This window comes from Notechis scutatus, chromosome 2 (assembly GCF_049901735.1).
Source record: "Notechis scutatus isolate UNSWTSFEM ecotype Mainland chromosome 2, rNotScu1.2, whole genome shotgun sequence".
Taxonomy (NCBI): Eukaryota; Metazoa; Chordata; class Lepidosauria; order Squamata; family Elapidae; genus Notechis; species Notechis scutatus.
In genome coordinates this window covers 6003454-6030796 of record NC_142010.1, presented here as the reverse complement: position 1 = coordinate 6030796, position 27343 = coordinate 6003454, and the positions used below count along the sequence as shown (strand labels likewise).

The 27343-nt window shown below is 43.5% G+C and overlaps 1 protein-coding gene across 2 annotated transcripts in view; it reads left to right on the top strand.

Annotated features, from left to right (window-relative positions):
* The window catches only part of GPSM3 (G protein signaling modulator 3), a 33389-nt gene extending 8787 nt beyond the window's left edge, over positions 1–24602 (top strand). The window contains exons 2-5 of one of the 2 annotated variants that reach the window (XM_087953332.1): positions 3457–3613; positions 9142–9289; positions 15258–15433; positions 22260–24602. In XM_087953332.1, coding sequence (XP_087809458.1) covers positions 3515–3613; positions 9142–9289; positions 15258–15433; positions 22260–22439 — 603 coding nt within the window. In that variant the 5' untranslated portion in view covers positions 3457–3514 and the 3' untranslated portion in view covers positions 22440–24602. Of the gene's footprint in view, positions 1–3448; positions 3614–9141; positions 9290–15257; positions 15434–22259 lie in introns of both variants that reach the window. The other variant, XM_026686865.2, reaches the window with a different exon arrangement.
* The last annotated feature ends 2741 nt before the right edge of the window (positions 24603–27343 follow it).

Sequence of the window (27343 nt, the reverse complement as noted above, 5' to 3'; positions counted from 1 at the left end):
CTTGGCTCTGAGTAAATGGATGGCTATCATTTGTTAGGAAGCTAGCAGTAAAAAAGCTGGAACACACTTCCTCACTAGTCCAACACATGAAAGCCACAGGTCATAGCATCAACTTCAACGGCACCAAAACCCTAGCCACTATAAAAAAAAAAAACCCAGCCACAGAATTATCAGAGAAGCCATATAGAGATTGAAAAAGACCTGGAAGCATGAATAGAAGAGATGACTCACCAGACTGTCAATTATTTGGAAGCCTGCACTCACAAACAAAAATCTCCACATCACAAGCCATGCAAACACCTGGGCAGAAACAGATCCCCCTGATACCTCCAGCTCAAACACACCCCAACCAGGCACCCAGATGAAAACCTCAGCTTCCTAACAAATGATAGCCCCATTTACTCGGAGCCAAGCTGCAATTAAAAGCCTCCAATACAGGAACACAATGTTGCCAGCCAATCAAGACACAGAAAAAGCCACAAAACAGACAGAAGATATTAGAAACACCAATCAAGCAGAACGCAGCAAACTCAAGGACCAATAAACACAGACCAAGACTCCCAACCAATCAGGATGAAGAAAAACCATTCTGCACAGCAGTAGGCTAGCCCCAAATTTAAAATTGAAACAACTGTAGAAGTCTGACTCACAGATGAACACAATGGCAGATGAAAAAGGTTTAAACATGTAATGAATAATGATAATTTGTGTGTTTTAAAAATTAATAAAACTTGTTTAAAAAAAAAAAAAAACAGACAGTACTTTTTTTTTTTAACACATCCTTAAAAAAAAAAAACCAACTTGGCCGCTGTTGCTTTTCTCCCAAGTGAATCACTATTAAAGTCCCAGGGGCAGGAAATGACTTTTTCCCTTGGTAAATTGGCAACCCAAATTCCATTTCTTTGTAGACTTTGCCTCTCCCTTCCATTAATTGTCTTCCTAATTGTTCCACTGGTAAATTTACAAGTCAAGGAGCCAATCTCTTTGTGTATATTTCTTTCCCCCCACCCCCCAAACAAAGAATACAATTTATGTTTGTGTTTAAATGCCTAAGTGATGATGATAATATATGCCTGAATTAAAACCAGTTCTGGTTTATTCACACTTTATCTTAATATATCTTTATACACTTTATCTTTTTTATTTGTGTTTTTATAGCCTGCCTTTATGTTCCCTCCCTCCCTCCCTCTCTCCCTATATCTATCTATCTATCTATCTATCTATCTATCTATCTATCTATCTATCTATCTATCTATCTATCTAATCAGTGGTGGGATTCAAATTTTACTATCGGTTCTGTGGATATGGCTTGGTGGGCGTGGCAGGGAAGATTACTGTAAAATATCCAGTCAGAGGTGGTATTTGCCAGTTCTCCGAACTACTGAAAATTTCCACTACTGGTTCTCCAGAACTGGTCAGAACCTGCTGAATACCACCTCTGAGCTCTCTCGAGCTCTCTCTCCATATATATATTTATATATGTTTTCTTAAGTTTTCGCGGGTACTTACAGGATCACAATGTTGCCAGCCAATCAAGACACAGAAAAAGCCACAAAACAGACAGAAGATATTAGAAACACCAATCAAGCAGAACACAGCAAACTCCAGGACCAATAAACACAGACCAAGACTCCCAACCAATCAGGATGAAGAAAAAACCATTCTGGCACAGCAGTAGGCTAGCCCCAAATTTAAAACTGAAACAACAGTAAAAGTCTGACTCACAAGCCTGATGATGGCAGATGAGATTTTGCCGAAACGTTGCTACAACTTGAAAAGCACAACTACAATGACGTGGGAAAATACCCGAACAAAGCTGAATACCATACATACATACATACATACATACATACATACATACATACATACATACATACATATATTTTCTTAAGTTTTCACGGGTACTTACATGTATGGTATTCAGCTTTGTTCGGGTAAGTACATGTAAGTACCCGTTGTTGGTATTTTCCCACGTCATAGTAGTTGTGCTTTTTAAAGTTGTAGCAACGTTCGCAGAATCTCATCTGCTATCATCAGGCTTGTGTATTGTGTTCTGCTGAAACGTCGCTACAACTTTAAAAGCACAACTATAATGATGTGGGAAAATACCAGAACAGAGCTGAATACCATACATATAAATACCCGCAAAAACTTAAGAAATCTCTCTCTCTCTCTCTCTCTCTCTCTCTCTCTCTCTGTGTGTGTGTGTGTGTGTTAATTGTCTTAATTAAAAATAATTTTAACTGTATAATTTTTGATGATGATGATGTTACCTGTTCAGTCGTGACCAACTCTTGGTGATTCAATGGGCCCGGTCTTGCATTTCTAATCTTGTACGTCTTTGATTTTTTTTTTCTATGCTGGTGTCAGCTTTGATGATGTCCAGCCACTGTGTTCTTTGATGGCCTGGTTTCCTTTTACTGCTAACTCTTCCAAAGATAATTGCTTTTCTCCAGTGAATTCCTCCGCATGACACGGTCAAAATAAGTGAGATGCAGTTTTGTCATTTTTGCCATCCAGTGACATGTGTGGTGTTATGTGTCCAAATACTTGAGGGGTCCTTGGTGCTCTCTGAGCTTGTTCGTTTTCTTGCAGGTGTTTCATTACCCTAATTAGGTCACACCATTACTAGCACTGATGATGTTACTTGGTTTGGTTAATGAAACGTCTGCAAGGAAACAAAGCAAGGTCAGAAAGCCCCCAGGGCCCCCTCCTTTCAACCCTGAGCTACAAATATCCCCCTTCCCTGTTCAAGGACTGACTTCTTAGACACCTTTGCTGTCCAAGGGATACACAGGAACCTTCTCCGGCACCACAGCTCAAATGAGTCGATTTTCAAAACCCTCTTTTCACTCCGAACTCCTATGCCTGAAATTCTCAAATAGGATTGTTGGAAGAAATATCCTTCTGGGTTCAGTTCCAAGTGGGGAAAAAAGACACTAGAAACAGGGAGGCTGTTTTGGAAAGATGGTTTAATGGTGGATAGGAGCACATGGCTTGGAGCTCCAAAGAAGGAAGGAGCTGATATGCTGAGAGTGCCCTGGGGTTTATACCCTCTGTTGGGATTTGAATTGGAGCTTGTATTCTGATTGGTTATCAGACTCCCATGGGGCCATGCAGGGGCAACTCTGTAGGCTGTCCTGAGTCCCAGGCTTGGTTGAGCCTTGCTGGGTGATGATGTAATGAAAGGGCTTTGGGCAATTCCTGTAGCTCTACCTGGAGATCTTTGTTATGTAAAATAGGCTGGCCTAGGCCAGAGTAATGGCCCATTAGCAAAGGTGGGAGGGCTGATTTCTGCTTCTGAGGTGAATTTCTGCTTCTGAGTTTCTACTCTTTTTAGTGGAACTATTCTGCTTTTTTTAAATATTTCCTAGGATATTTCAATTTTCTAGGAGAGGGGTGGGTGTTAACTTCCAACAGGACTGAATCTGTTGTCTTTTTCTTCTAGCGGAGCAGAAAATCCTTCCACAGAGCAGAATCTTCAGACAATCCGTTTGGAGCAAGCTAAAAAAAAATGGAGCATGAAATGAATGCAATGGGAAAAGAACAGACACCGAAGAGTGATGTTTCGGATGCAGGAACGGCGGAAACGGCCGGAACGGCAGGAAAACAGGTAAGGGGCTCATCTGTCAAGCAAAGGCACCTTATAATAATAAATAGAATAGAATAACAAGGGTTGGAAGGGACCTTGGAGGTCTTCTAGTCCAACCCCCTGCCAAGGCAGGAAACCCTACACCACTTCAGACAAATGGTTATCCAACATATTTTTAAAAAAATCCAGTGTTGGAAAATTCACAACTTCTAGAGGCAAGTTATTCCACTGATTAATTGTTCTAACTATCAGGAAATTTCTCCTTAGTTCTAAGTTGCTTCTCTCCTTGATCAGTTTCCACCCATTGCTTCTTGTCCTGCCCTCAGGTGCTTTGAAGAATAGCTTGGCTCCCTCTTCTTTGTGGCAGCCCTTCTGAGATATTGGAAGACTGCTATCGTGTCTCCCCTAGTCCTTCTTTTCATTCAACTAGACATCCCCAGTTCCAGCAACCGTTCTTCATATGTTTTAGCCTCCAGTCCCCTAATCATCTTGGTTGCTCTTCTCTGCACTCCTATGCAAACATTATCGCAAACATTATGCAAACATTATCGGTCCCTATCACTTAAGAGAAGCTGTAGCATAGGACCGACTCCAAGAATGCAAAAGTACCAATTAAAAACACACAAAGAGACAACCTTTCTTTGAACAGTAGTTGGGAATGAGCTAAGCGGAGAAATGGAATGCCATTGGAAAAGCAGAAAGAGGAGAATGAATTGGCCCCTTATGAAAAAAAAAAACCACAGAGCAGCCTTCTTCAGTGTCCTGCCTTCCAGATGTGGCTGAATGTAAATTCCTGTAATTCTTCTAGTCATCTGGTGCCAGCAGCCCTAGACCATCTGGAGATGTGTTTGGCTGATCTCGGCAATGTTAAGATGTGTGGACTTCAATTCCCAGAATTCCCCAGGCAGCATGCTCCTGGAGGAGCCTGGAAAAAGATGCAGCTGCTTTAAAGGGACCCAACAACTCATTAAAGCATCTGTGTCTTTATTTCAGTCTGATGTAGAAAAGAGGTGTTGTGTTCCTACAACGTTCTAAACCAGGGGTATCAAACTAGCGGCCCACAGGCCAGATGCATCACAGGCAGGCCACGCCCACCCTAGTTCCGCAAAGGCAAAAACGTCGGGATACGTAACGTGACATCAACACGGCGTGTTTGACACCTGTGTTCTAACCACTTTTCCCAAACGGTTTTTGAAGCACACGCAGCCCTAGAAATTAGGAGACTGCAAAGGAGTTCATTTCAAACCATTTCAAGCTCAGAACCATGCAAGATTCTGAGGAATTGGAAGTGTTCCAGGCTTAAGCAGTTTGGGATGGCAGTTTAATCACATTTTTCCCACTCACAGGGGTTCAGAATGATGCCTCACCGACTGCAATGATTAAGGTTAGAGTTTTTAATCTGCTGTTGGAAGAAACGTCCATCTGGGTTCAGTTCCAAGTGGGGAGAAAGACACTGGAAACATGGAAGCTGTTTGGAAAGATGGTTTAATGGTGGACAGGACCAGGTGGTTTGACGTCCTGGGCAATCAAACACATGGGAGGCGGGGGAGAGGGAGAGGGAGAGGGAAAGAGAGAGAGGTTTATAGCAGTGGTGGGATTCAATTTCTTTTACTACTGGTTCTGTGGGCGTGGCTTGGTGGGCGTGGCAAGGGAAGGAAAGTGCAAAATCCCCATTCCCTCCCTACTCCACTAACCTGCTTTCCAGCTCCCTTCTCCTGTGCAGGGCAACCAAAGAAGACCCAGCCGATCAGCTGGGACTTGGGAGGCAGAGAATAGATGGGGTTGGGACCAGTCAGAGGTGGGATTTGCCGGTTCTCCGAACTACTCAAAATTTCCGCTACCCGGTTCTCCAGAACTGGTCAGAACCTGTTGAATATACCACCTCTGATTTATATCCTCCCTTGGGCTTTGAACTTGCTTCCTGTTCTTGTCGAAAGGGCATGTATTCTGATTGGTTGTCAGACTCCCGTGGGGCCATGCAGGGGCAAATTTGTACGTTGTCTTGAGCCCCAAGCTTGGTTGAACCTTGCTGGGAGATGCAAACTTCCGAGGTGCCATGTGGTGAGATGGATAGAAGGCTAATCCTATTATGTCCTGAGGGTGTTTTGTTTTGTAGATAAGCTGACGCAGCCTTGTGGATAGGATGGCCCAGTCTTTCTGAGGCCATTAAGCAAAGGTGAGGGCTGCTTTCAAGAGCACGTTTCTCCAGGGAGGTATAAATATTCTGCCTTTTTAATCTTTCCTAGAAGATTTCATTCTTCTAGGAGAAAAGGGGCTAACTTTCTACACTGCTTTTATTGCCTCGAAAAATATCTTGTGCCTTTAATAAGCAGATAAAACTGTTGCTGATTTGATTCTCGGATAGAGAATCTGTTTCCCGTTATCTGTTTCAAGAGGAGGAAGGAAACTGGGTACCCTCCAGGTGGGATTTTAAGAGAAGTCCCAGAAGTTCCAGCAAGTGAGGATGATAGAATTTTTTGGAAAAGTTAGTTTGGTTCCTTGAGGCAGTGGCCCCCAACCTTTTTTGTGCCACGGCCCGGTACCGGCATCACAAAATGATCCGCGGCCCGGTACCGGCATCAGCACGCATGGCAAGGCGAGCCGAGCGACCGACCAGCCAGCCGTCCCCCGCTTCTCCCCGCCACCTTCAACTCCTCCTTTGTACCTTTGTCGATGGGCTTTGGGACTGCTTCGGGACGGTCACTCGGCTCGCCTTGCCTTGGGTGCTGAAAGAATCCTAGGGCGTTAGTTTTGTTCGAAGCTGCCCCCCCTTCAATGAAACTAAGGCGCGAGGATTCCTTCAGGACCCAAACGCCGCTTTCCAACCGGAAAAGCTCACCTGGAAGCACTTTTTCATCAAAACAAGATGGCGGCGCCCAGCAAACCGGCGGCCCGGTAGAAAATGTTCCACGGACCGGTACCGGTCCGGGGCCTGGTGGTTGGGGACCCCTGCCTTGAGGGCTTGTAGGTTCCTGATGAATATCTCTTGTTAGTCATCTATCCATGTCTTTTCCGAGATTCTGAGTTTGTTGGTTGAAGTGATGGGAATTGCAATGAAACACCATTGCAAGGTGCCAGCTACAGGAGAGCTTAATTTTGTTGCATTTCCCTGTAGAGAGGACTAAGCTACGGGAGAAATCTGAAGGTGGCTCCCACAGTTGTCTTCTTACACAGCTATTTTTGCCTGTCTTCTTCCTATTACAGAGCTAGACAGAAATCTGGCTTGCTCCAAGGGCCATTGATTGGATGCTGGTCTTATGCTTTGATGAGCATCCAGTAACAATTGTTTAAGTTTTTAATCACATTCTTCCTCTGAGATGTTTAGAAAAGGAAAGCTGGGATCTTCTCAGCACCACCTGTTAGATCGGGGCGGATCGGTTCCCAAAGAGACGCAAGACCATTCGTAACATTCAGCTCTTTATTTAGTTACAGTTCAGTACAAAAACCTTGGAGCCACGGCAACCCTTCATATAGGGATTGCTCGCGGCTCGGCAGCCAATGACAGCGCTTTGAATCTCCCGCGATCGGCTCGGCCAATCGCGGTAGATTCTTAGCGCACCAATCACGGCCGTTCAGTCAGCCAATCCGGTTGCAGTCCGTGTGGACCAATCAGGTGTCAGGATTTGGAGTATGCTAATGTAGCACACCACCAACCAGTGGTGGGATTCAATTTTTTTTTACTACTGGATCTATGGGTGTGGCTTGATGGGTGCGGTAGGGGAAGGATACTGTAAAATCTCCAGTCAGAGGTGGGATTTGCCGGTTCTCCAAACTACTCAAAATTTACGCTACCGGTTCTCCAAGAACTGGTCAGAATCTGCTGAATACCACCTCTGCCACCAACCCATCCTTTGGTGAGGGCCTATATGCCTTTTTTATTTTTAGATTTTTGAAATGTGCAGCCTGCCTTTCCAAACTAGGGTTTCCCAAGCAATAAGCCAGGCCAGAACACAGGTGAAGCCTTTCGGTAACATTCTAAAACCATTAGAACAAGCTTCTTCAAACTGGGCAAGTTTAAGACTGGTGGGCTTCAACTCCCAGAATTCCTGAGCTAATATGACTGGGGGAAGAATTCTGGGAGTTGAAGTCCACAAGACTTAAAAGCTGTCAAGTTTGAAGACCCCTGAATTAGAATGTACAACAATATTTTACAGGTATTCGCTGTACAAACACAACCGAGCTCAAAATTTCCACTCCTAAGCAAGAGAGTTTAAGTGACTTTTGCCCCATTTTTTACAACCTTTCTTGCCACAGTTGATAAGTGAATCACTGCAGTTGTTAAATCAGTGGCCCGGTTATTAAGTGAACTTGGCTTCCTTGTTGACTTTTCTGGTCAGAAAGTCATAAAAAGGTGATCAAATGACCGTGGGATACTGAGTGTCATAAATACACACCAGTTACCCGGTGTCTGGATTTTGATAATATGGCCATGGGGATGCCGCAGTGGTTGTATAAGTATGAAATAAATGACCATAAGTCACTATTTTCAGTGTCGTTGTAACTTAAAAACGGTCACTCTAAATCAAGGGACTTCAAACTTGGCAAGTTTCAGACTTGTGGACTTCAACTCCCAGCATTCCTGAGCTAACACGACTAGAGGAGGAATTCTGGGAGTTGAAGTCCACAAGTCTTAAAGCGGTCCCATTTGAAGACCCCGGCTCTAAAAGCAATGGTTGTAAGTCAAGGACTACCTATAATCCTTCAGTAAGATTTTAAAACAATTAAAAATTACAACAATATTCTAATTAAAATGCAACCTGTTAAAGCAGTGTTCCTCAACTTTGGAAACTTGAAGTTGTGTGGATTTCACCTCCCAGAATTCCCCAGCCAGCTTCTGGGAGATGAAGTCCACATATCTTCAAGTTTCCAAGAATGAGAGACACTGGGATCGCCAACCTTTTGGACCTCAGGGACCACCAAACTCATAATTTTAAATCCCGCGGACCACTAATATGAATTTTAACTGATGGTGGCTTGTTGACATTGGTGGGAAAGTCGGTCCCATATTCCAGAGCTGCAGGAGTCACAGGACTGGCCCTTTGGTCATCCCAGAGCAGCTGCTCCTCCACCCGGGTGCACCGGCCTGCCATGGACTGGAGGAGCTGCTCTGGGATGACCAAAGGGCCAGTCCTGTGACTACTCCAGCTCTGGAATATGGGACTGACTTTTTCCACCAATGTCAGCAATCCACCCCGGGGCAGATTTTCCTCCCCCGCTGTTGGTCTTACCTCCCAGTTCCAGCTCGCGTGGCTCTACTCAAGGTAAGGTTTGTGCTCGGCCGAAGGGTGGGGGCCAGCGGGTAGGCAGGCCATGTGGGCGGCGCAGCCTTGTGTTCCCGCGCAGCCTGGATTAATTGCTTTGGGGGGACATTTATCTGTGGACCACCAAAGTTTTCTCGTGGACCACCAGTGGTCCCTGGCCCACTGGTTGCCGACCACTGTGCTAGACTCAGTTCAGATAAGCACCCCCATTCCACTTGAATTGAGTCTAGCCCACCCTTGGAAACTTGAAGGTGTGTGAGCTTCCTTCTCTTTGTTTCCACAATCCAGAGCCTCACTTCTCAAGTTGAATTCAGCGCTCTGCCAGGCCAGAGTCCAGTTCTACGCTCGAAGCAACGAACTCCGAAGCACGCCCTTGCCCGCCCCTGGAAATCGCTGCCTCCCACTCCTTCGGGATTACTGGAAAAAAACCAGAAAGGTAAGAAGAGACCTGCATATTTATCCTCTCTCGTTTCCTAATATAGGTAGTCTTTGACTTACAATGGTTCATTTAGTGTACAAAGAAAAGCTTGAATTTTGTCTGTCTTGTTTAAAATCCAGTTTGTTTCCCTAATTCAGAAAATTGTGGGGGTCCAGAAATCAAGTTTACAGAGTGAAGATCCCATTCAGGCTGTTTTTCATTTATTTTATTTCTTTCTTTTCCCCTCTGTAGCAGAGAAAAAAAATTAGGACATCTTGTTCTTTTAATTCAGTAGTTTATGCTATTTATGAGTACAGAAGTTTGACGCTAAATTTAAAAATCATGAAACGAAACAACTGGGATCATAAAATAGTGCTGGGTTTCAAAAGGCAGATATATTTGGCATTCCTCACCAATTGGGCCCCTCGGTGTCACATCTGGAGAAAAGTTGTGTACTTAGGTTGTACAAATACACAATAAGCACGCTTCCCATAGTAGAAAATCTATTGTGGTTCAATGGTTTAGCTGAGAAAATTGGATGTCTGCTCAGCACTGCCCCTCTGTGGCAAAGAACAAGACCTCCCCCAAAGTTAAATTTTTAATCCAAACCTTCAGGTAGTAGAAAATATTAGAAACACTCAAGGAATAAAAAAAGTCAAAACGGCAGCCGCATTTTTGCATTTAGTATCTGACAAAAGCTGAAAGCCAACTGCCTGAAAAAACGAGCCGCCGTTATTTTCTTACTTCCTAATTATAACATAAGCTCAGTTTTACTTATTTTTATTTTTTATTTTAAAAAGAAGAACTTTGGGGAACTCTCTTCAATTGCACAACAGAAACTTCCAGCACCTGGTATGAAATGTGGACGAAAAACTAATTTAGTTTAGAAGGGAGAGCGATTAACATTTCCACAAGATGCAACGTTGACACTAGTTTCAGCAATTGCTCTTGCACAATTGTTTTTCTCAAAAGAATGTGTTCATGCGCAACGAAGTGTTGGAAGAACTACCCATCAGGTTCAGTTCCAAGCCAGGAGAAAGGCACTGGAGACAAAATGGAGGCTGGAGTCTGATTGAAAAGAGGGTCCATTTATTGATGAACAGGACCCCACGTTTGTGGTTCTGGTGCAGCTGACCACATGGAGTTGAGAGAGAGAGTGTATGTGTGGGGGGGTATTTATACCTTCTCTTGGGCTTTGCACTTCAGCTTCCTGTTCCTGTGCAAGAACATGTATTCTATTGGCTGTTGTCAGACTCCCATGGGGCTATGTACAAATCCTAGGAGTTTGTCTGAGCTAAGTTTGGTTGAAGTTTAAACTGCTGGGGGTGGTACAACTGAGGTGATGCAATGAAGGGGCTTTGGGCAATTCCTATTGTGGCTGAGGGCTAATCTTACCTTTGTTGGATCTTGGGTGAGGGTATTTGCTTATGAATAGAGCTAGCTATCTCTTTATCTCTTAAGTGCTGACATCTGCTGAGGGCTATTAAGAAAGGTGGAGGTTGCTTTCCAAGAGCCTGTTTCTCCATTTCTCATCCAGGGAGGTGTAATATTCTGCCTTTTTTAATATTTCTCAAAATATTTCATTCTTCTAGGAGAGGGGTGTGAAGTAAGAGGGTTTTTGTGTGTGTGTCTGAGGACTGCATTTAACAGCTTTGTAGGTAGAGGTATCTCAGACATAGAATAACAGAGTTGGAAGGGACCTTGGAGGTCTTCTAGTCCAACCCCCTGCTTAGGCAGGAAACCCTACACCATTTCAGACAAATGGTTATCCAATCTCTTAAAAACTTCCAGTGTTGGAACATTCACAACTTCTGGAGGCAAGTTGTTCCACTGATTAATTGTTCTCACTGTCAGGAAATTTCACCTTAGTTCTAAGTTACTTCTCTCCTTGATTAGTTTCCACCCATTGCTTCTTGTCCTGCCCTCAAGTGCTTTGGAGAATAGCTTGACTCCTTCTTCTTTGTGGCAGCCCCTGAGATATTGGAAGACTGCCATCATGTCACCTTCTTTTCATCAGACTAGACACACCCAGTTCCTGCAACTGTTTTTTTATATGTTTCAGCCTCCAGTCCCCTAATCATCTTTGTTATCTGGAGCTGGGATTGTAATTTTCATTTTCCCCCCCCACCCTTGCTGGTTTGGGAATTGTGGGAGTTGAAGTCCACTTGTCCTATAGATCAGGGGTTCCCAACCCCAGGTCCTTGCGATAGACCAAAAACCGGGATGCCACAAACAAGCGAAGCGCCAATCCGCAGGGTGTAGCCAGCCTCCAAAATCATGCCCCCTTCGATCTGTGGAAAACCTATCTCTATTGAAGCACTGTAGAGTGTAAGGAAGATGATCTTAATGGGAGTTTGTAAATACAATTACCCATGTCCGTGGTTCTCAATCTGTGGTCCATGGACTTCTAGAGGGGGCAGGATAATGCCACGGGCTCCGCGAAGGCTTGTAGCAATGTTGTGATTTAACTTTTGAGTTAAGACATGGCCATAATCTGTGGGTCACGAAAGGTATTTAAAACAGGTGAAGAAAAGGTTGAGAAGCACTGACCTAGGTAAAAGGGGCCAAAACATTTTCGAAGTCCAGAGCAACGAGATAACATTCAGAAGCGACTCAGGCAGACACCTTCCTGATTCACAGGTGTATAAGATGGAGAGGAAGAAATGACCCAGATTTGCAAGTGGCTAAGAGGCTGAGCTTGTCGATCGGAAAGGTCGGCAGTTCGAATCCCTAGCGCCCGTTACGGAGTGAGCTCCCGTTACTTGTCCCAGCTTCTGCCAACCTAGCAGTTCGAAAGCATGTAAAAATGCAAGTAGAAAAATAGGGACCACTTTGGTGGGAAGGTAACAGCGTTCCATGCGCCTTCGGCGTTTCGTCATGCCGGCCAGATGACCATGGAAAAGCGCTGGCTCTTTGGCTTTGTAACAGAGATGAGCACCGCCCCCTAGAGCCGGAAACGACTAGCACACATGTGCGACGGGAACCTTTATGTTTACCTTTCCTATTATTAACCCATCTCCATAAAAAATAATCTTAGTCTTTTTATGAAGTTGATTTCTTGAACTGGATTACGTAATAGGGCTGGCAGTTTGGTACCTCAAAATATAAAAAGCCAAGAGTCTGATGTTTGACAATAGGATGGGATGGGATGGGATGGGATGGAATAGGATAGGAATAGAATAGAATAGAATAGAATAGAATAGAATAGAATAGAATAGAATAGAATAGGAATAGAATAGGAATAGGATAGTTTAGTAAATCAGGGGTCTTCAAACTTGGCCCCTTTCAGACTCGTGGACTTCAACTCCCAGAATTCCTCCTCCAGTCCTGTTAGCTCGGGAATTCTGGGAGTTGAAGTCCACGAGTCTTAAACTTGCCAAGTTTGGAGACCTCTGGTTTAGTTGAACAACACCTGTATATTTGGTGGCTAATCAAGCAAGCAGAAAAAGTGAAGATTTGTCACTCAAGCCCTGGTCATCTCACACTTGGACGATTGCAATGCATTTTACCGGGGCTTACCCTTGAAGACTATGCGGAAGCTACAACTGGTGCAGAGCGCAGTGCCCCTGGTTGGTGTTTGGAGCCATGAGGGTGGCCCATGTCTGTTCGTGACTTTATGTACAATCTGTTCGTGACTTTATGCTCCTGGTAATCCCGGGTGGGGGGATAACAGACCCCCATGAGATCAGGCCTGCTCTTGTCAACGCATCTATGTGGACTTGAGAAAGTCCAGAAATATTTCACAAGAAGAGTTCTCTGCTCCTCTACTCGTTGCAGAATACCTTATGTCACCAGACTCGAAATTCTAGACCTAGAAAACCTAGAACTACGCCGCCTTTGGTCCGATCTAAGTATAGTATATAAAATCATACATTGCAATGTCCTACCTGTCAATGAATACTTCAGCTTCCACCATAACAACACAAGAGCACACAATAGATACAAACTCAAGGTTAACCGCACCAAACTTGATTGCAGGAAATACAACTTCAGCAACAGAGTGGTCAATGTCAGGAATACTCTACCTGATTCTGTGATTTCTTCCCCAAACCCCAAAAACTTTAACCTTAGACTGTCTACTATTGACCTCACCCCTTTCCTAAGAGGTCTGTAGGGGGCGTGCATAAGCACACCAACGTGCCTACCGTCCCTGTCCTATTGTTTCTTTTATTTTTCTTATATGTGTTCATGTATTCATAAGTTTTCACTAAGTTTTTACTTGTACCTATTATTTTGTAAGGAATTGACAAACCAAATAAAATAAATAAATAAAGTTTGAGGACTGGCCGTAAATCACATTTTTCAGTGACATTGTAACTCAAATGGTTGCTAAATGAATGGCAGTTTTAATCTCTTTGAATAAAACCCCTCCTGATATTTGGGTACCATAGAGGAACACAACTACCATAGAGGAACACAACAAATGTCTTATTTTTAATGCCAATTGTTATTGATTGTAAATGATCTTCACTGTAAATGTCAACCTGGGCCCTGCAACAGCCTCCAAGGACACAATGATGGTCACTTTAGGAGACAGGGAAATATTAAAAACTCAGAAATGTCTAACTCGCTCTTCTATATTTCTTTCTGGAAACCATGCTGAGAAAGGTCGTTTCCCTTAAAATGTCCAACTTTTAGGAAGCCCAGAAACAGAAGGGACTCCCATTTTTCAAGGAAATGTACACACACACACAAACACTCTGCAGAAACTAGTTTTGTTGAAGGGGCTTCTTTGAAAGGAGGTTTGAAATCCTGGTCTAGTGCCAGTTTGCCTTGACCGCTAGTAGATCAAATTCTTGTGTAGTGCTAGCATACAATAATAAAATTTTAGCGCCTTGAACTCCACTCCTCTTCCTGGTTTGCTTGCACCTGACATTCTCTCTCCGAGCCCCCATGAAGGAGGAAATGGCCAAACCACTTCTGAAAAATCACAAGCTCTCTGGGTCAGCTCCATCTTCGGCCTTTCTGACAAAACCTTCGTACGTAGCTGGCCAGGGCTGTGGGCCTCGCTGCACCCGGCTGTCGTTCTTGCAGGCCCAGCCAAGCAGCCTACAACTCGCTCCAAATTCGGATAGATTTTTTTTTTTCCAGGTGGTTGTGGTTGTGCAGAGGGACAAACAGAATTGGGTCGAGGGGAGAGTTGCTGGAGATCCACACCCCTTCCTTGCAAGGGATGGGAGGGAGGGGAGCTGGAGGAGAGAAAGGCAGGCGGAGGCCTCACAACTGGTCTGGTCTGGGTGCCTTTGAGGGAAGAAGGCCCCTCCTCGTGCATGGCTGCTCAGGAATGCGTGGCTCTGATTCCCTATCCCGGGTTCCCTCAGGGGCAGTTTCCGCTGCGAGTCATCGGATGTCTTGTCTCAGTTCTTACAATATTGCTTAGCCAGGTCAACACACAGGGATTAGTAGTTGTAGTAGTAGCAGCATCAGCAGCAGCATTTCCTACCACACACAAATCTTGTTAAGTTTTAACGTGGCTTGTGGTTTTGCTTTGTTATAATGTGCAGATCCAACCTTCTGGAGAACTGATGGGTCAAGTGGATTGCGTAAAATCAGAAAAGGGGGGAAACTTGATAATTGTGGGGCATTAATTCATCCAATGTTGTTGTTTTTGTCTCCTCCTTCTCTTCCTCATCTTCCTGCTCTTCCTGCTCTTCCTCCGGTTCCTCCTCCTCCTCCTCCTCCTGTTCCTCCGGTTCCTCCTCCTCCTCCTCCTCCTCCTCCTCCTCCTCCTCCGGTTTCTCCTCCGGTTCCTCCTCCTCCTCCTCTCTTCCTCCTCCTCCTCCTCCTCCTCCTGTTCCTGTTCCTCCTGTTCCTCCTCCGGTTCCTCCGGTTCCTCCGGTTCCTCCTCTCCCTCCTCCTCCTCCTCCTCTTCCTCCTCTTCCACCCCTTCCACCTCCTCTTCCTCCTCCTCCTCCCCCTTCTTCTCCTTCTCCTCCGTCTTCTCCTCCTTCTGCTTCTTCTTCTCCTTCTTCTTCCTTTTGCACAGTCTTTTTCTCTTCTCTGACTTCCCTCCAGGCTGAAGAGTTTTTTGACATGGTGGCCACAATCCAGGCCCGGAGGCTCAATGACCAGCGGGCGGATTTTGTGGGGCCTGAATCTGCAAGCGAAGAGAATCCTGGGATATCGGAAGACCAACTCTATGACACTATCCTAGCTCACCAGGTATGTACGTGCCCTTGATCCTCCAACCTCTGTGATCCTCCTGGAGGACTCTCTCTCTCTCTTTTATCTTTCCAGGGTCATCCTCCTCCCAAACACTCAAATTGATTTAGGATTTAGGATTTCAGTTGTAATGAGATGATTTTACAGCTTTATAAACCCTAGTTTTATGGTTGCAATCCCCTTGCTAGCCTCTCCTTTGGAATTACCGTGGTGCAAAGGGAAAATAGCTACTGTCATTTATGCAAAGAAATAATAAAATAAATGAATAATAATTCCAGGGTTGGGATTTATTTATTTAATCTATTGCTAAGGCTTCCTCCTCACCAGCAACTCTGGGCAACATATGAAAGGATAAATAAACTGACTGTAACAATACATGACATCTACGCTGGGAAGGAAAAGCAAAATCAATATAAAACAGTTAACAATGACAATTAGATCACCCTTACACAACCACACACCCACCTAGCCTATTTATGATGGAAATGCCATTGTTTGGTTAAAGAAAATTTGCATGAGCAGGTTCCATCAGGAGTAAAGTTTCTGGAGATTGGGTGAATCTTCACGTTTTGCAGAAAAACTGAAGAATTTTTGAGGGGGAAAAAAAACCTGATCCAAATGCCCAAATGAAGAGTAGATTTACTCAGAACATTAAAACATTCTTTAGATTTTCATTTTATTGCAGTTCCTATTTTTTTTAATGTCATGAATATATTTAGAGAGGCTTGCAGTGGAAATTAGAAAAGAAAAATATTGTTGCAGCACGAGACAATGAACCAGCGAAATACTGTTGACACCAGCGAAATACTGTGGACATAATATAGTTAGATTTCAGCAAGGCATTCGACAAAGTAGGCCACAACCTACTTCTTAGTAAGCTAGAAAAAAGTGGGATAGGTAGCACCACCACTAGATAGACTCACAACTGGCTGACAAACCGTACTCGACGAGTAGTCCTTAATGGGTCTAAATCTACATGGAGGGAAGTAAGCAGTGGGGTGCCACAAGGTTCCATTTTAGGCCCAGTACTCTTCAATATCTTCATTAACGACTTAGATGAGGGAATAGAAGGGGAACTTACCAAATTTGCAAATGATTCTAAGCTGGCAGGAATAGCTAACACACAAGAAGATAGGCTCAAGATCCAGATGGATCTTGACAGACTAGAACACTGGGCCATATCTAATAAAATGAAATTCAGTGTAGAGAAAAGTAAAGTCCTACACTTAGGCAAGAAAAACCAAAAGTACACATATAGACTGGGTGAAACCAGGCTCAATAGCAGTAACCGTGAGAGGGATCTTGGAGTCTTAGTGGACAATCAGCTAAATATGAGCCAGCAGTGTGCAGCAGCCTCCAAAAAAGCGAATGCAATCCTAAGTTGCATTAACAGAGGGATACAATCAAGATCAAGTGAGATACTAATACCCCTCTATAAAGCCTTAGTAAGACCACACCTAAAGTACTGCATCCAGTTTTGGTTATCACACTATAAAAAGATGTTGAGACTCTAGAAAAAGTACAGAGAAGAGCAATCAGGATGATTAGGGGACTGGAGGCTAAGGCATATGAATAATGGTTACAGGAACTGGGCATGGCTAGTCTAGTGAAGAGAAGGACCAGGGGAGACATGATAGCGGTCTTCCAATATTTGAGGGGCTGCCACAGAGAGGAAGGGGTCAAGCTATTTTCTAAAGCACCCGAAGGCCACAGAAGGAATAATGGATGGAAACTGAACAAGGAGAGATTCAACCTGGAAATAAGGAGAAATTTTCTGACAGTGAGAACAATCAACCAATGGAATAGCTTTGCCTTCAGAAGTTGTGGGAGCTTCATCACTGGAGGCTTTCAAGAAGAGACTGGACCGTCATCTCAGTAATGGTGTACGGTTTTCTGCTTGGGTGGCAGGGTTGGACTAGATGACCTACAAGGTCCCTTCCAACTCTGGTTATCTGTTATCTGTTAACCTGTTACAGGAAGTGTGAGAGCAAACTGCGCTTCTCTATGTACAGGTAGTCCTTGACGTATGTCCACAATTGAGCCCAAAGGTCCTGTTGCTAAGCAAGACATTTGTTAAGTGAGTTTTGCCCCATTTTATGACTTTTCTTGCCACATTTGTTAAGTGAACCACTGCAGTTGTTAAATTAGTAACATGGTTGTTAAGTGAATCTGGCTTCCCCATTGACTTTGCTTGTCAGAAGGTCACAAAAGATGACCGCATGTTCCTGGGATACTACAGTACTCATAAATATGAACCTGTTGTCAAGCATATGAATATAAATCACGTGACTGTGGGGATGCAGCAATGGTCACAAGTGTGAAAAATGGTCATAAGTCACTTTTTTCAGTGCTGTTACAACTTCAAAGGCTTCACTAAATGAACTGTTATAAGTCAAGGACTACCTGTATTATTATTGTGTGGGGATAATCTACAGTTAGATTCATACTCAGTGGCAGGTGAAACTTAACAATTGAAGTCCACCAAGGACCTAAGAATTATTAAAGTGCGAGCTGAGGATTTAGGCAGTTCCAGGCCACGTAATTTTTGTTGTAAAATTAGGCAGTTCCAGGCCACATAATTTTTGTTGTAAAATTAGGGTGTTTGTGTCTGATAAATTCAAATTTTCCCTCCAATATTAAACCTTTAGGTATTTTTCCAAGGATTCAAATCATGATTGGTATAACAGAAAATTTCTTTTTTCCATAGATTTTCATTATTATTAATCCATAAGTATTTGGTTGCACAGTCAGTTTTTAGCTGTCATTCACCTGATGTTTTTACCATATGGCGAAAGGCAGGTGTTTTCACACTTTTTCAGGCCACAAAAATTTTTAGTTTAAAAGAAAGAAAAGCAGAATCGAGAGGCAAAGCCAACTCTGTAGGACAATTGGAATAATGCTTTCGTGAGATACAGGTAGTTTCAACTTACAACCATAATGGACCCTTCCCATTCCAGTCATAAATCACAATGGACATAAATTGGGTCACCCACACAAGACCAACCTGATTTTCCAAACTTTTGTGGTCATTCAGTGAGCCCATTGTTGGCGAGCCCACGGTTTTGGCTGAAAACCTGAAGGTTTCTGCAAAAATGTCATAAATTGGACTGCAGGGTGTTGCAAACTGCCGTAAATGCTGGCTTGTTGCCACATGCCCAAAGTGTAGTCATAAGACCGGGGGACAGACATCAGAACTTTGGAACCTGGTGGTAACTTTTTTTTGGGGGGTCCATTATAACTTTGAATGTTTGCTAAACGATTGGTCTAAAATTGAGGACTTCTGGTAGGCCATAATAACAAAATGTTGCAAGTCTACTCATATTCCAAAGGTGCTTTTTTTTTCCAAGAGGCAACTGGACTTCCTTATTTTTTTTTTGAAGACATTTCACTTCTCATCCAAGAAGCTTCTTCAGTTCTGAGAAGCTCCGAGAAGAGCTGAAGAAGCTTCTTGGATGAGAAACGATACATCTTCAAAGAAGAACAAGAAAGTCCTGAAAAAAGCACCTTCGGGACAACATTGACCTGGATGACTGAGAATCTCCATAGACATCAGACTGCCCGTGTCTTCTCTTCCCTCCTTCTTATACAGGCAGTCCTTGATTTAGGATCACAATTCAGCCCAGAATTTCTGTTGCTAAGCAAGACAGTTCGTTCAGTGAATTTGGCAACCTTTCTTGCCAGCGTTGTTAAGTGAATCGCCGCAGTTGTTAATTTAGCAACACGGTTGGTAACTGAATCCGGCTTCCCCATCAACTTTGCTTGTCAGAAAGTCGCCAAAATTGATCACGTGATCCCTGGACACGGCAACTGTCAGAAATTGCCATCCAAATTTTGATCAGGTGACCATGGAGATACTGCAATGGCCGTGTGAAAAATATGGCAAAACCAGAGGTGGTATATTCAGCAGGTTCTGACGAGTTCTGGAGAACCAGTAGAGGAAATTTTGAGTAGTTTGGAGAACCGGCAAATCCCACCTCTGACTGGCCCTGCCCCCATCTATTTTCTGCCTCCCGAGTCCCAGCTGATCGGCTGGGTCTCCTTTTGTTGCCCTGCAAAGGAGAACGGAGCTGGAAAGCAGGTTAGTGGGGTGGGGAGGGAATGGGGATTTTGCAGTATATCCCTCCCCTGCCACATCCACCAAGCCACGCTATGCCCACAGAACTGGTAGTAAAATTTTTTGAATCCCACCACTGGTCAAAGTCACGTTTTCAGTGCTAAACAAATGGTTGTAAGTTGAGGTTTACCTGTACCACAATGGGTTTTTATGAGTCTCTGGAATATTCTCCCACCTCTCTGGATTTCAGTTTTTGGTTAAGTTGATTTCCTCCCACAAAAGCCTCTAGATTCCTTCTCCGAAATCAACTCCTGGGCTCCCTACACACAGTCTGAGAAACCCAATATAAACTATATATGTCTGAAGCAACACACAAGGGGGCAAATAAATTAAAGTTACCTCACATAAATGTCTTCTTTGGGGAGGATTCGCTGGCTGACCAATAAAACTAGTCAGGTGTGGGTTTTATTGGGTGCATTCATAGGCTCTGCAAATGTTTAGTTTTACGATTCAATGGGCCGGAGCTGGAAACGATTTCAGGGTCATTGTCTTCATCTAGTAGCAGTGAATTTTATGAAACAAGAGAATAAACTAAATGTAACTGGGTGATAGCTATATGGCTGTTCGAACGATTTACCGCTTCTTGGAGATTTATCTCTTTCAGATGCATACATCCATTGCTTTTAAAAATCTTAAAACTACACAAATTGTTCTTTTGGGACATTGTGTGTTTGCCTGTGTGTGTGTAAAAAACAGACACATGCACGTTCACTCTTGCCTTTCCCCCTCTTCTTTGTCATCTGCTGAGGGGCAGTCGGTGAGGGCTATGACAAAAATACCACAAGATGATGGAGGAACATTGGGGCTGTCTTTCATTTAAACTCCCAAAGGTGCTTTTTTCCCCCCTAAGAGGCAACTGGGCTTTCTGGTTTTTCTTTGAGGACATTTCGCTTTTCATCCAAGAAGCTTCTTCAGCTCAGAGGAGGAGAAGCAAAACGCCTTCAAAGAAAAAACAACAACAAAGAAAGTCCAGTTGCCTCTTGAAAAAAAAGCACCTTTGGGACAACCATGACCTGGATGACTGAGAGTCTCCACAGACGTTCATTTAAAGCAGATTCTTCTTAGATTTTCATCTACATTAAAGCCTGCGGGCGGCCCAGTTCATGGAGGGGTCAAAAAATATATCAAGAGGACAGCTTTGATCCCATGCTTGGTGCTCTCCACTGGACTTTATCTTAGAGCAGAGGTCTCCCACCTTGGTCACTTTAAGACTTGTGGACTTCAACTCCCAGAATTCCCCACCCGGCATGTCCCAGAATTCCCCAACTCACAAGTCTTAAAGTGATTGAGGTTGGAGACCCTTGTCTTAGAGGACGAGTTTAACCAGGGGTGGGCTATGCTACCGGTTTGGCCCAGTTCAGGCAAACTAGTACCGAATTGATAGTTAATTTTATGGCTGGTTCGTTGAACGGGCAAATCCCAACCCTGGATGGCCCAGCCCGTCCCACCCCTCCCCTCCCAGGAGTCTCCCCATGGCCCATTTTGGATCCCAAATAAGTACACGGAGGCTGAGGGAGGGTGAAAAATAGGCCTCCTGGAGGCTCTGGGCCTGTTTCCAGCCTCCAGAGAGCCTCCAGAGCCTGAGGAGGGCAAAAGAATTATAAAATACAAAATGCAAAAGTAAATAGAAAAGCAGTGGAGGGTGGGGAGGAAAGGGGGGGAAGAGAAATGAGGAAAGATTAAAGAAGAAGAAGCACTGACGTCCATCTCTGTTGCAGTAAACTATGCCATTGACATCAAATCCCAACTTAACATAATAATAGGAACCAGCCATTTCTATCAAGATCTATCAGTCTAATAATCGGTAAAACCCAAAATCAAAGTACCTTTTGCAACCTTCTGACAAGCGAAGTCAACGGGGGAAGCCAGATTCGCGGTACACACTGAACAGCCGCAGCGATTCACTTAACAACTGGGGCAAGGAGTGTCGCAAAATGGGGCAAAGCTCACTTAACAAATGTCTCGCCTAGCGACAGGACTGTTTCAGCTCAATTGTGGTCAATTAAGTCAAGGACTACTTGTAGCCAGGGGTGGGATTCTCCAGGTTTAAGCAACCGGTTCGGTGATCGTGCGATTTGCATGCGCGACACTCAAGTAACACAGCTGAGAAGTTGCAATCCGCTGTGCGGCACTAATTAGCTGAGATGATATAGGTAGGTAAAGCACGGGGCAGGCGGGCAACACAATAGCCGCAGTGAACCAGTTAGCTGCCAGCTGATTTTCAGAACAAGGGGTTCGGCCGAACCGTCCAATCCCACCCCTGCTTGTAGCCTCTAACTCCTTCTGTCAGGATTCTGTCACTTAACCCCATTGAAATCATGAGTCTCGAGCCAAACTTCCAAAACTTCAGAAAGGATTTATTGGGAGTTAACAATTCTGGCATTGCCTGGATGTAGCCGACTCTGAGACACATCCTTCATTGTCACCCTTGGCCCTGGATTTCCCCTACTCCCCTGGGTGTATCGTAATTCATATCCTCCAATGGGACACATCCATAGCCAAGAGTCATCCATCCTACTCTCCAGTTAGAATTTTGCACGGCGGAAACTTCAATCACCTAGTTACTATCTTTGAAAACATTTATGGAATGCACTTTTGGCTTGCAAGCTGCCGCACTGCTGCCCCCTCTCTGTTCCTAAAAAACGCCTCCCTCTGTTCCTAAAAAGACCATGGAAATATTTTATGAGTTGACACCTTCTCCCTCTTCTACAGAGCCAGCGTCTTGAGGATCAACGCACGGAGCCTCCTATCCCAGTGGGAATTCAAGGGCTGCTGGATTTACTGCTCTCAGCTCAAGGGGCCCGGATGGAAGACCAGCGCTCTGCGCTTCCTCCGGGCCTAGCCGCCCCACCCTTGCTTGGAAGAGAGCCCTCCTTTCTACACGGAGTATGAAACTCCTCTTTCCTTCATCATTTGGGAGTTCAAAAGACGATTAACCTAGTCGGAAATGGGAACTGGATTGATCTCAGCTGTGAGGACTGAAAAAAATCAAACCATGTTGGAAGACTTTGGGCAGGAAAGGTATCACGCTTTGCAAGAAAAGGAAGAACAAAGCTCATGCTCCAGCACAACACAGCTTTGCAAATGACTAATTTTTTTTTTATACTGGCCATATGACACGTAGACGCTCTCTGAGTTTGGTGTTTTTCTCGCAGATGTTTCATTACCAAACTAGGTAACGTCATCAACGCTGGAAAGGAGCGGGGTTGACATCTATCTTTTCTATTGCTCGGTGGAGACTCCGCCCCTCCCTCTCTGCCTCCTCCCTGCCAAAAGCCAATAGGGGCAGTACAGGTACTCCTCGACTCACAACCACCACTGGGGCTGAAATTCCTGCCGCTAAGCGAGATGGTCATTAAGTGGCAATGCCTGGTTTTACCTTTTTGCCACAATCACGAAGCAAATCACACAGTCGTTCAGCAAATTTGACTGTCTCCATTGACTTTGCTTGCCAGACATCCGTTGGGAAGGCAATCATGTCACACACACACACACACACACACACTCGCACACCCCCAGGACTCTACAACTGTTGTAAACATGTCGGTTCCCAAGTGCCCAAACTTTGATCACATGACTACATGGATGCTGCAATGGTCCTAAGTTCAAGAACTGGTTGTAAATCGCTTTTTTCAGCACCGTTGCAACTTTGAACGGCCCCTGTCTAAATTGCAAGTCGAAGATTACTTGGGTATTTAGAGGGCCAATGAAAAGTCACAGCGGTGCCATGATTTTTAACAGTTTAGGGGTGGCATGAAAAGGAACGTACCATTGATTAAGGGCAGTGGGAAAAATCTCTATTTGCAAGTCTTAAAAACAGTCTTAAGATGCTACGAGACTGTGGATTTAAGCTTAGCGTGTTTATCCCCAAAAGCACTAGGCATAATGTCTCAGCTAATTCGTCCCTGCAGTGAAAGAGCTCTTAAGTTAGCCCTTTTCCTAAATAATTTGATGTTTAGTGCAATGTTTTTGAATCGGGATGCCTCCAATTGTCCTATGCAAAGCTATCCTAGGGAAATAGTTCAATAGGTCTAGTAAATTATACCTAGAGCTTATTTGAAAATGACAAAATAAATGTAGCTGCTTTCATTTGCCTGCGAAGAAAAGAGACAGGTTGATGGTCTTCTAATTCCTAAACATATTATGGATCCTGTTTTATTTAAGAATTGCTAGAGAACCCTGCTGGATCTGGCTGTCAACCCATGCAAACCAGCATTCTGAGTCACACAGTGGCCTATTGGCTTATGTTGGGGAAGCTCACAAGCCCAGATTGGAGAGCGAGCACCTACTTCTCCTCTTTCTCCCTGGTCACGGGACTTTTCAGATTTTGGGACTCATATCAATCTCTCACACAATGTCTAGGTACGGAGTCTCTGCTGCAAAGGGACAGCCATGTAAATTTTTTTAATAATTAAACTATAGGTACGTCCCATTCCAAATATTGAAAATACAAAAAAGTGGTCGAAGTGACATAGTATTCCTGTTTGCGGGAATACAGTGTTCATGCCCAAGGGAAGTTTTGGAATTTATAAAATTTGAGGGGAAGGCATCAGAATAGGGCTGGTCAACCTTGGCAGCTTTAAGATGCGCGGACTTCGACTCCCAGAATTCCCCAGCCAGCCATGGCAGTTGAAGTCCACACATTTTAAAGTCACCAAGTCTGGAACATCCTCTGTTGGGATCAACCCTTAGGAGGTATGATGTATAAATCAGCACCTACAGAAGCTATGTTGCCAAAACTTGTTCTATAGTCTGATGTTTATTATTTACTATGTTGAGAGTATAATTCCCTAAATTCAAGGTGACGTTATCCCCATTTATCTAGATTTAAAGGCTATGTGGTGGGGCTCTTCAGTTCCACTTTGTGTGTGTACATTTGTACTTGCCTGGAAGTGGAACCCTAATTGAATTTTCTCACTAATTAAGCTAATCCACCCCCACCCCCACCATATTTAGCACATAAAAGCTAACCAAATTTGCAGCTGTTGACTGCTTCTCATTCTTCATGCACAATTGCGCTTTAACGCGGTCGTAATAAATTTTGTTGCAAAGCTACCGTGTTGTGTTTCTGTGCAAGAGAGAGTTCAAACACAGGTGAGCATGTGGCAGGAAAGTGAACCAGGACCGAACAAATGGGTGATGCTAACCACTAAAAACTCCCATAACTTTTAACTGGGCGAAATGGTACCTTTTTTAACCAAATGGCAACCATTTTTTAACCAAGGTATCTCAAATGGGCTAACTTACAGGCATCCAAAATGACTCCTGCGGATTTGAAATTTGGAAATTTTATTAAACATTCCATGACATAAAAATGATCGTTAAAAAGTTTAGGCCATGATACAAAATGTCATAAAACATTTCCTCTGTTAATATTTGACTGCTGTATAGTTCGGTGCAGTCTACTTTCAAGGCAGATACATTTCTCTGAATGTCTCCTTGGATTTTTAAAGAATTTTTAAAGAACATTAGAAGCTCTGCCATCGTTGAAGACATTGAGAGATCAGATCAAGAAATATCTCTGAAAAATACCAATGTCTTTATTGTTTTTCTTTCAGACAACTAAGGTGTCGCAGGTTATTTAACAGGAAAATAATAATGGATGTTGTGCCTGTGTTTGGTTAAAATGATACAAGCCCTGATTCCTGGTTTATTTAGAGTGAGTGATGTATGGGTGTAAGCAAACTATTTATTCTCATTGTTCCAGATAAACTAGGGATGGATTGCTTAGAATTTTATCTGAACCTGGATTCCTCTTTTCTAAGAACAAGCTGGGATTATTAATGGAATTAATTTAGAGATAGCAAACCAAAGTGATGGGTTTATCACAATTCTAAATTATTTCATAGTTTCTTTACCCGCTTGCATGAATGAGATGTAAAACAAGAATGAAAGAGCTCTGTGGACTTTGTCCAAGAACATCTGGAATAATTTAGATTCATTCTATCAGAATGTAGCTAGTTAACACACATTTAAAAACAGGCACAGTTTCAATCATATTGTGGCTTCCATTTTTACCATTTTTGACTCTATCTTATAGCGGCCCTTTACAGATGTGTAATGAAGATACTTGCCACATATTAGAATTGCTTGTGGATTATTGCTGGCTATAAATAGTTCTTGATTTAAAGCCATAATTGACTCTGAAATTACGGTTGTAAATCAGGGTGGTCATTAAGGGAGCCAGGCACATGATTGCAGTCAATTTTATGACCTTTTTCCGGTGGTCATTAAATGAACTCATGTCCATTATGATCTGTCATAATTTCGATCAGTCACTTAAGCAACTGGTCGTAAGGAGAGGGTTACCTGTACTTAACCAAACCACTTCTTCTGAGGTAAAAATTAGTGGGGAAAACAATTAAAACATAGTGAAAAGCAGAATAAATGGGGAGGTGGATTTGACTCCTCAATCTGCCCCCATTGAGTTGCAGAACACAAAATGATTTTGTTTTCTGAGAGTGACTTTCATTCTTCTCATCTGAGAATTTAGACACGAACTGACTGGATTTAAATGTAATTTTGGGAAATAAAAGAGCATTTAATACACACACATACGAATTATACCCCCAAGACAGGTAGTTCTCAAATAACGACCACAACTGAGCCCAAAATTTATGTTGCTAAGTGAGAAATTTGTTAAGTGAGTTTTGCCCCATTTTACGACTTTTCTCCCCAATTTGTTAAGTGAATCACTGCAGTGGTTAAATTAGTAATAAGTGAATCTGATTTACCCATTGACTTTGCTCATAGGAAAGTCGCAAAAGGGGATTACATGACCTTGGGACTCTACAACCGTCATAAATGTGAGTCAGTTGTCAAGCATCTGAATGTTAAATCACATGACCATGGGGATGCTGCAATGGTTATAAGTGTGAAAAATGGCCATAAGTCACTTTTTTCAGTGCCGTGGTAAGTTTGAATGGTCACTAAATGAACTGTTGTACGTTGAGGACTACCTGTATTGTCTAATAATGCCTCTTAAGGGAGGTGAGAGGTGGTCGGTTGCTTTTTGCAAATGACTTCAGCTCTCTAAGGGTCGTGCCAACCCTTGCAAGCTAACGGAACAAAAAATAGGTAAAATGGATGCTACTTTCAATCAATTCAATGTAGGTAACGCAACTGCTCCCTGTAGTGAATTCTTTAAAGCCTTTGTCACATTAAAAGTTGCATTTGGAGGCCTCCTTTGGGAGGGAGTCTTGTCTTGTAAAACAGTATTTGTTGCAAGTCAGTTAGACTTATATACCACCTCACAATGCTTTTACTGTCAGGACTCCAACATGCACCCTCATTCAAATCATAAGTCTCTAGCCGCATCTTTCAGAGTAAAAAAGATTGATTTATTAGGAGTTAGTTAACATGTCAGCATTACCCGGTTGCAGCCAACTCTGACACATCATTCATTTCACCCTTGACCCTGGTCTTTCCCCGCATCCACTGGATGTATATTCTCCAATGATACACATTCATAACCAAGAGTCATCAATTATGCTCTCCAGTAATAATTTTGCATGCCAGAAGCTTTGGTTGCCAAAGCAATTATCTGAAGCATTTAAGGAATGCACTGCTTTCCCCCACTCCCCTTTCTGTTGACAACTAAAAAGACCAAGTAAGGTTTTTTTAGTTGACATTCAGCTTCCCTCACTTGACCTTTACAGCCCTCTCTAAACAGGTTTAGAGAGTCAGCCTATTGCCCCCAACAATCTGGGTCCTCATTTTACCATCTCGGAAGGATGCAAGGCTGAATCAACTTTGAACCTGGTGAGATACAAACTGCCAAATTGCAGGCAGCTGGC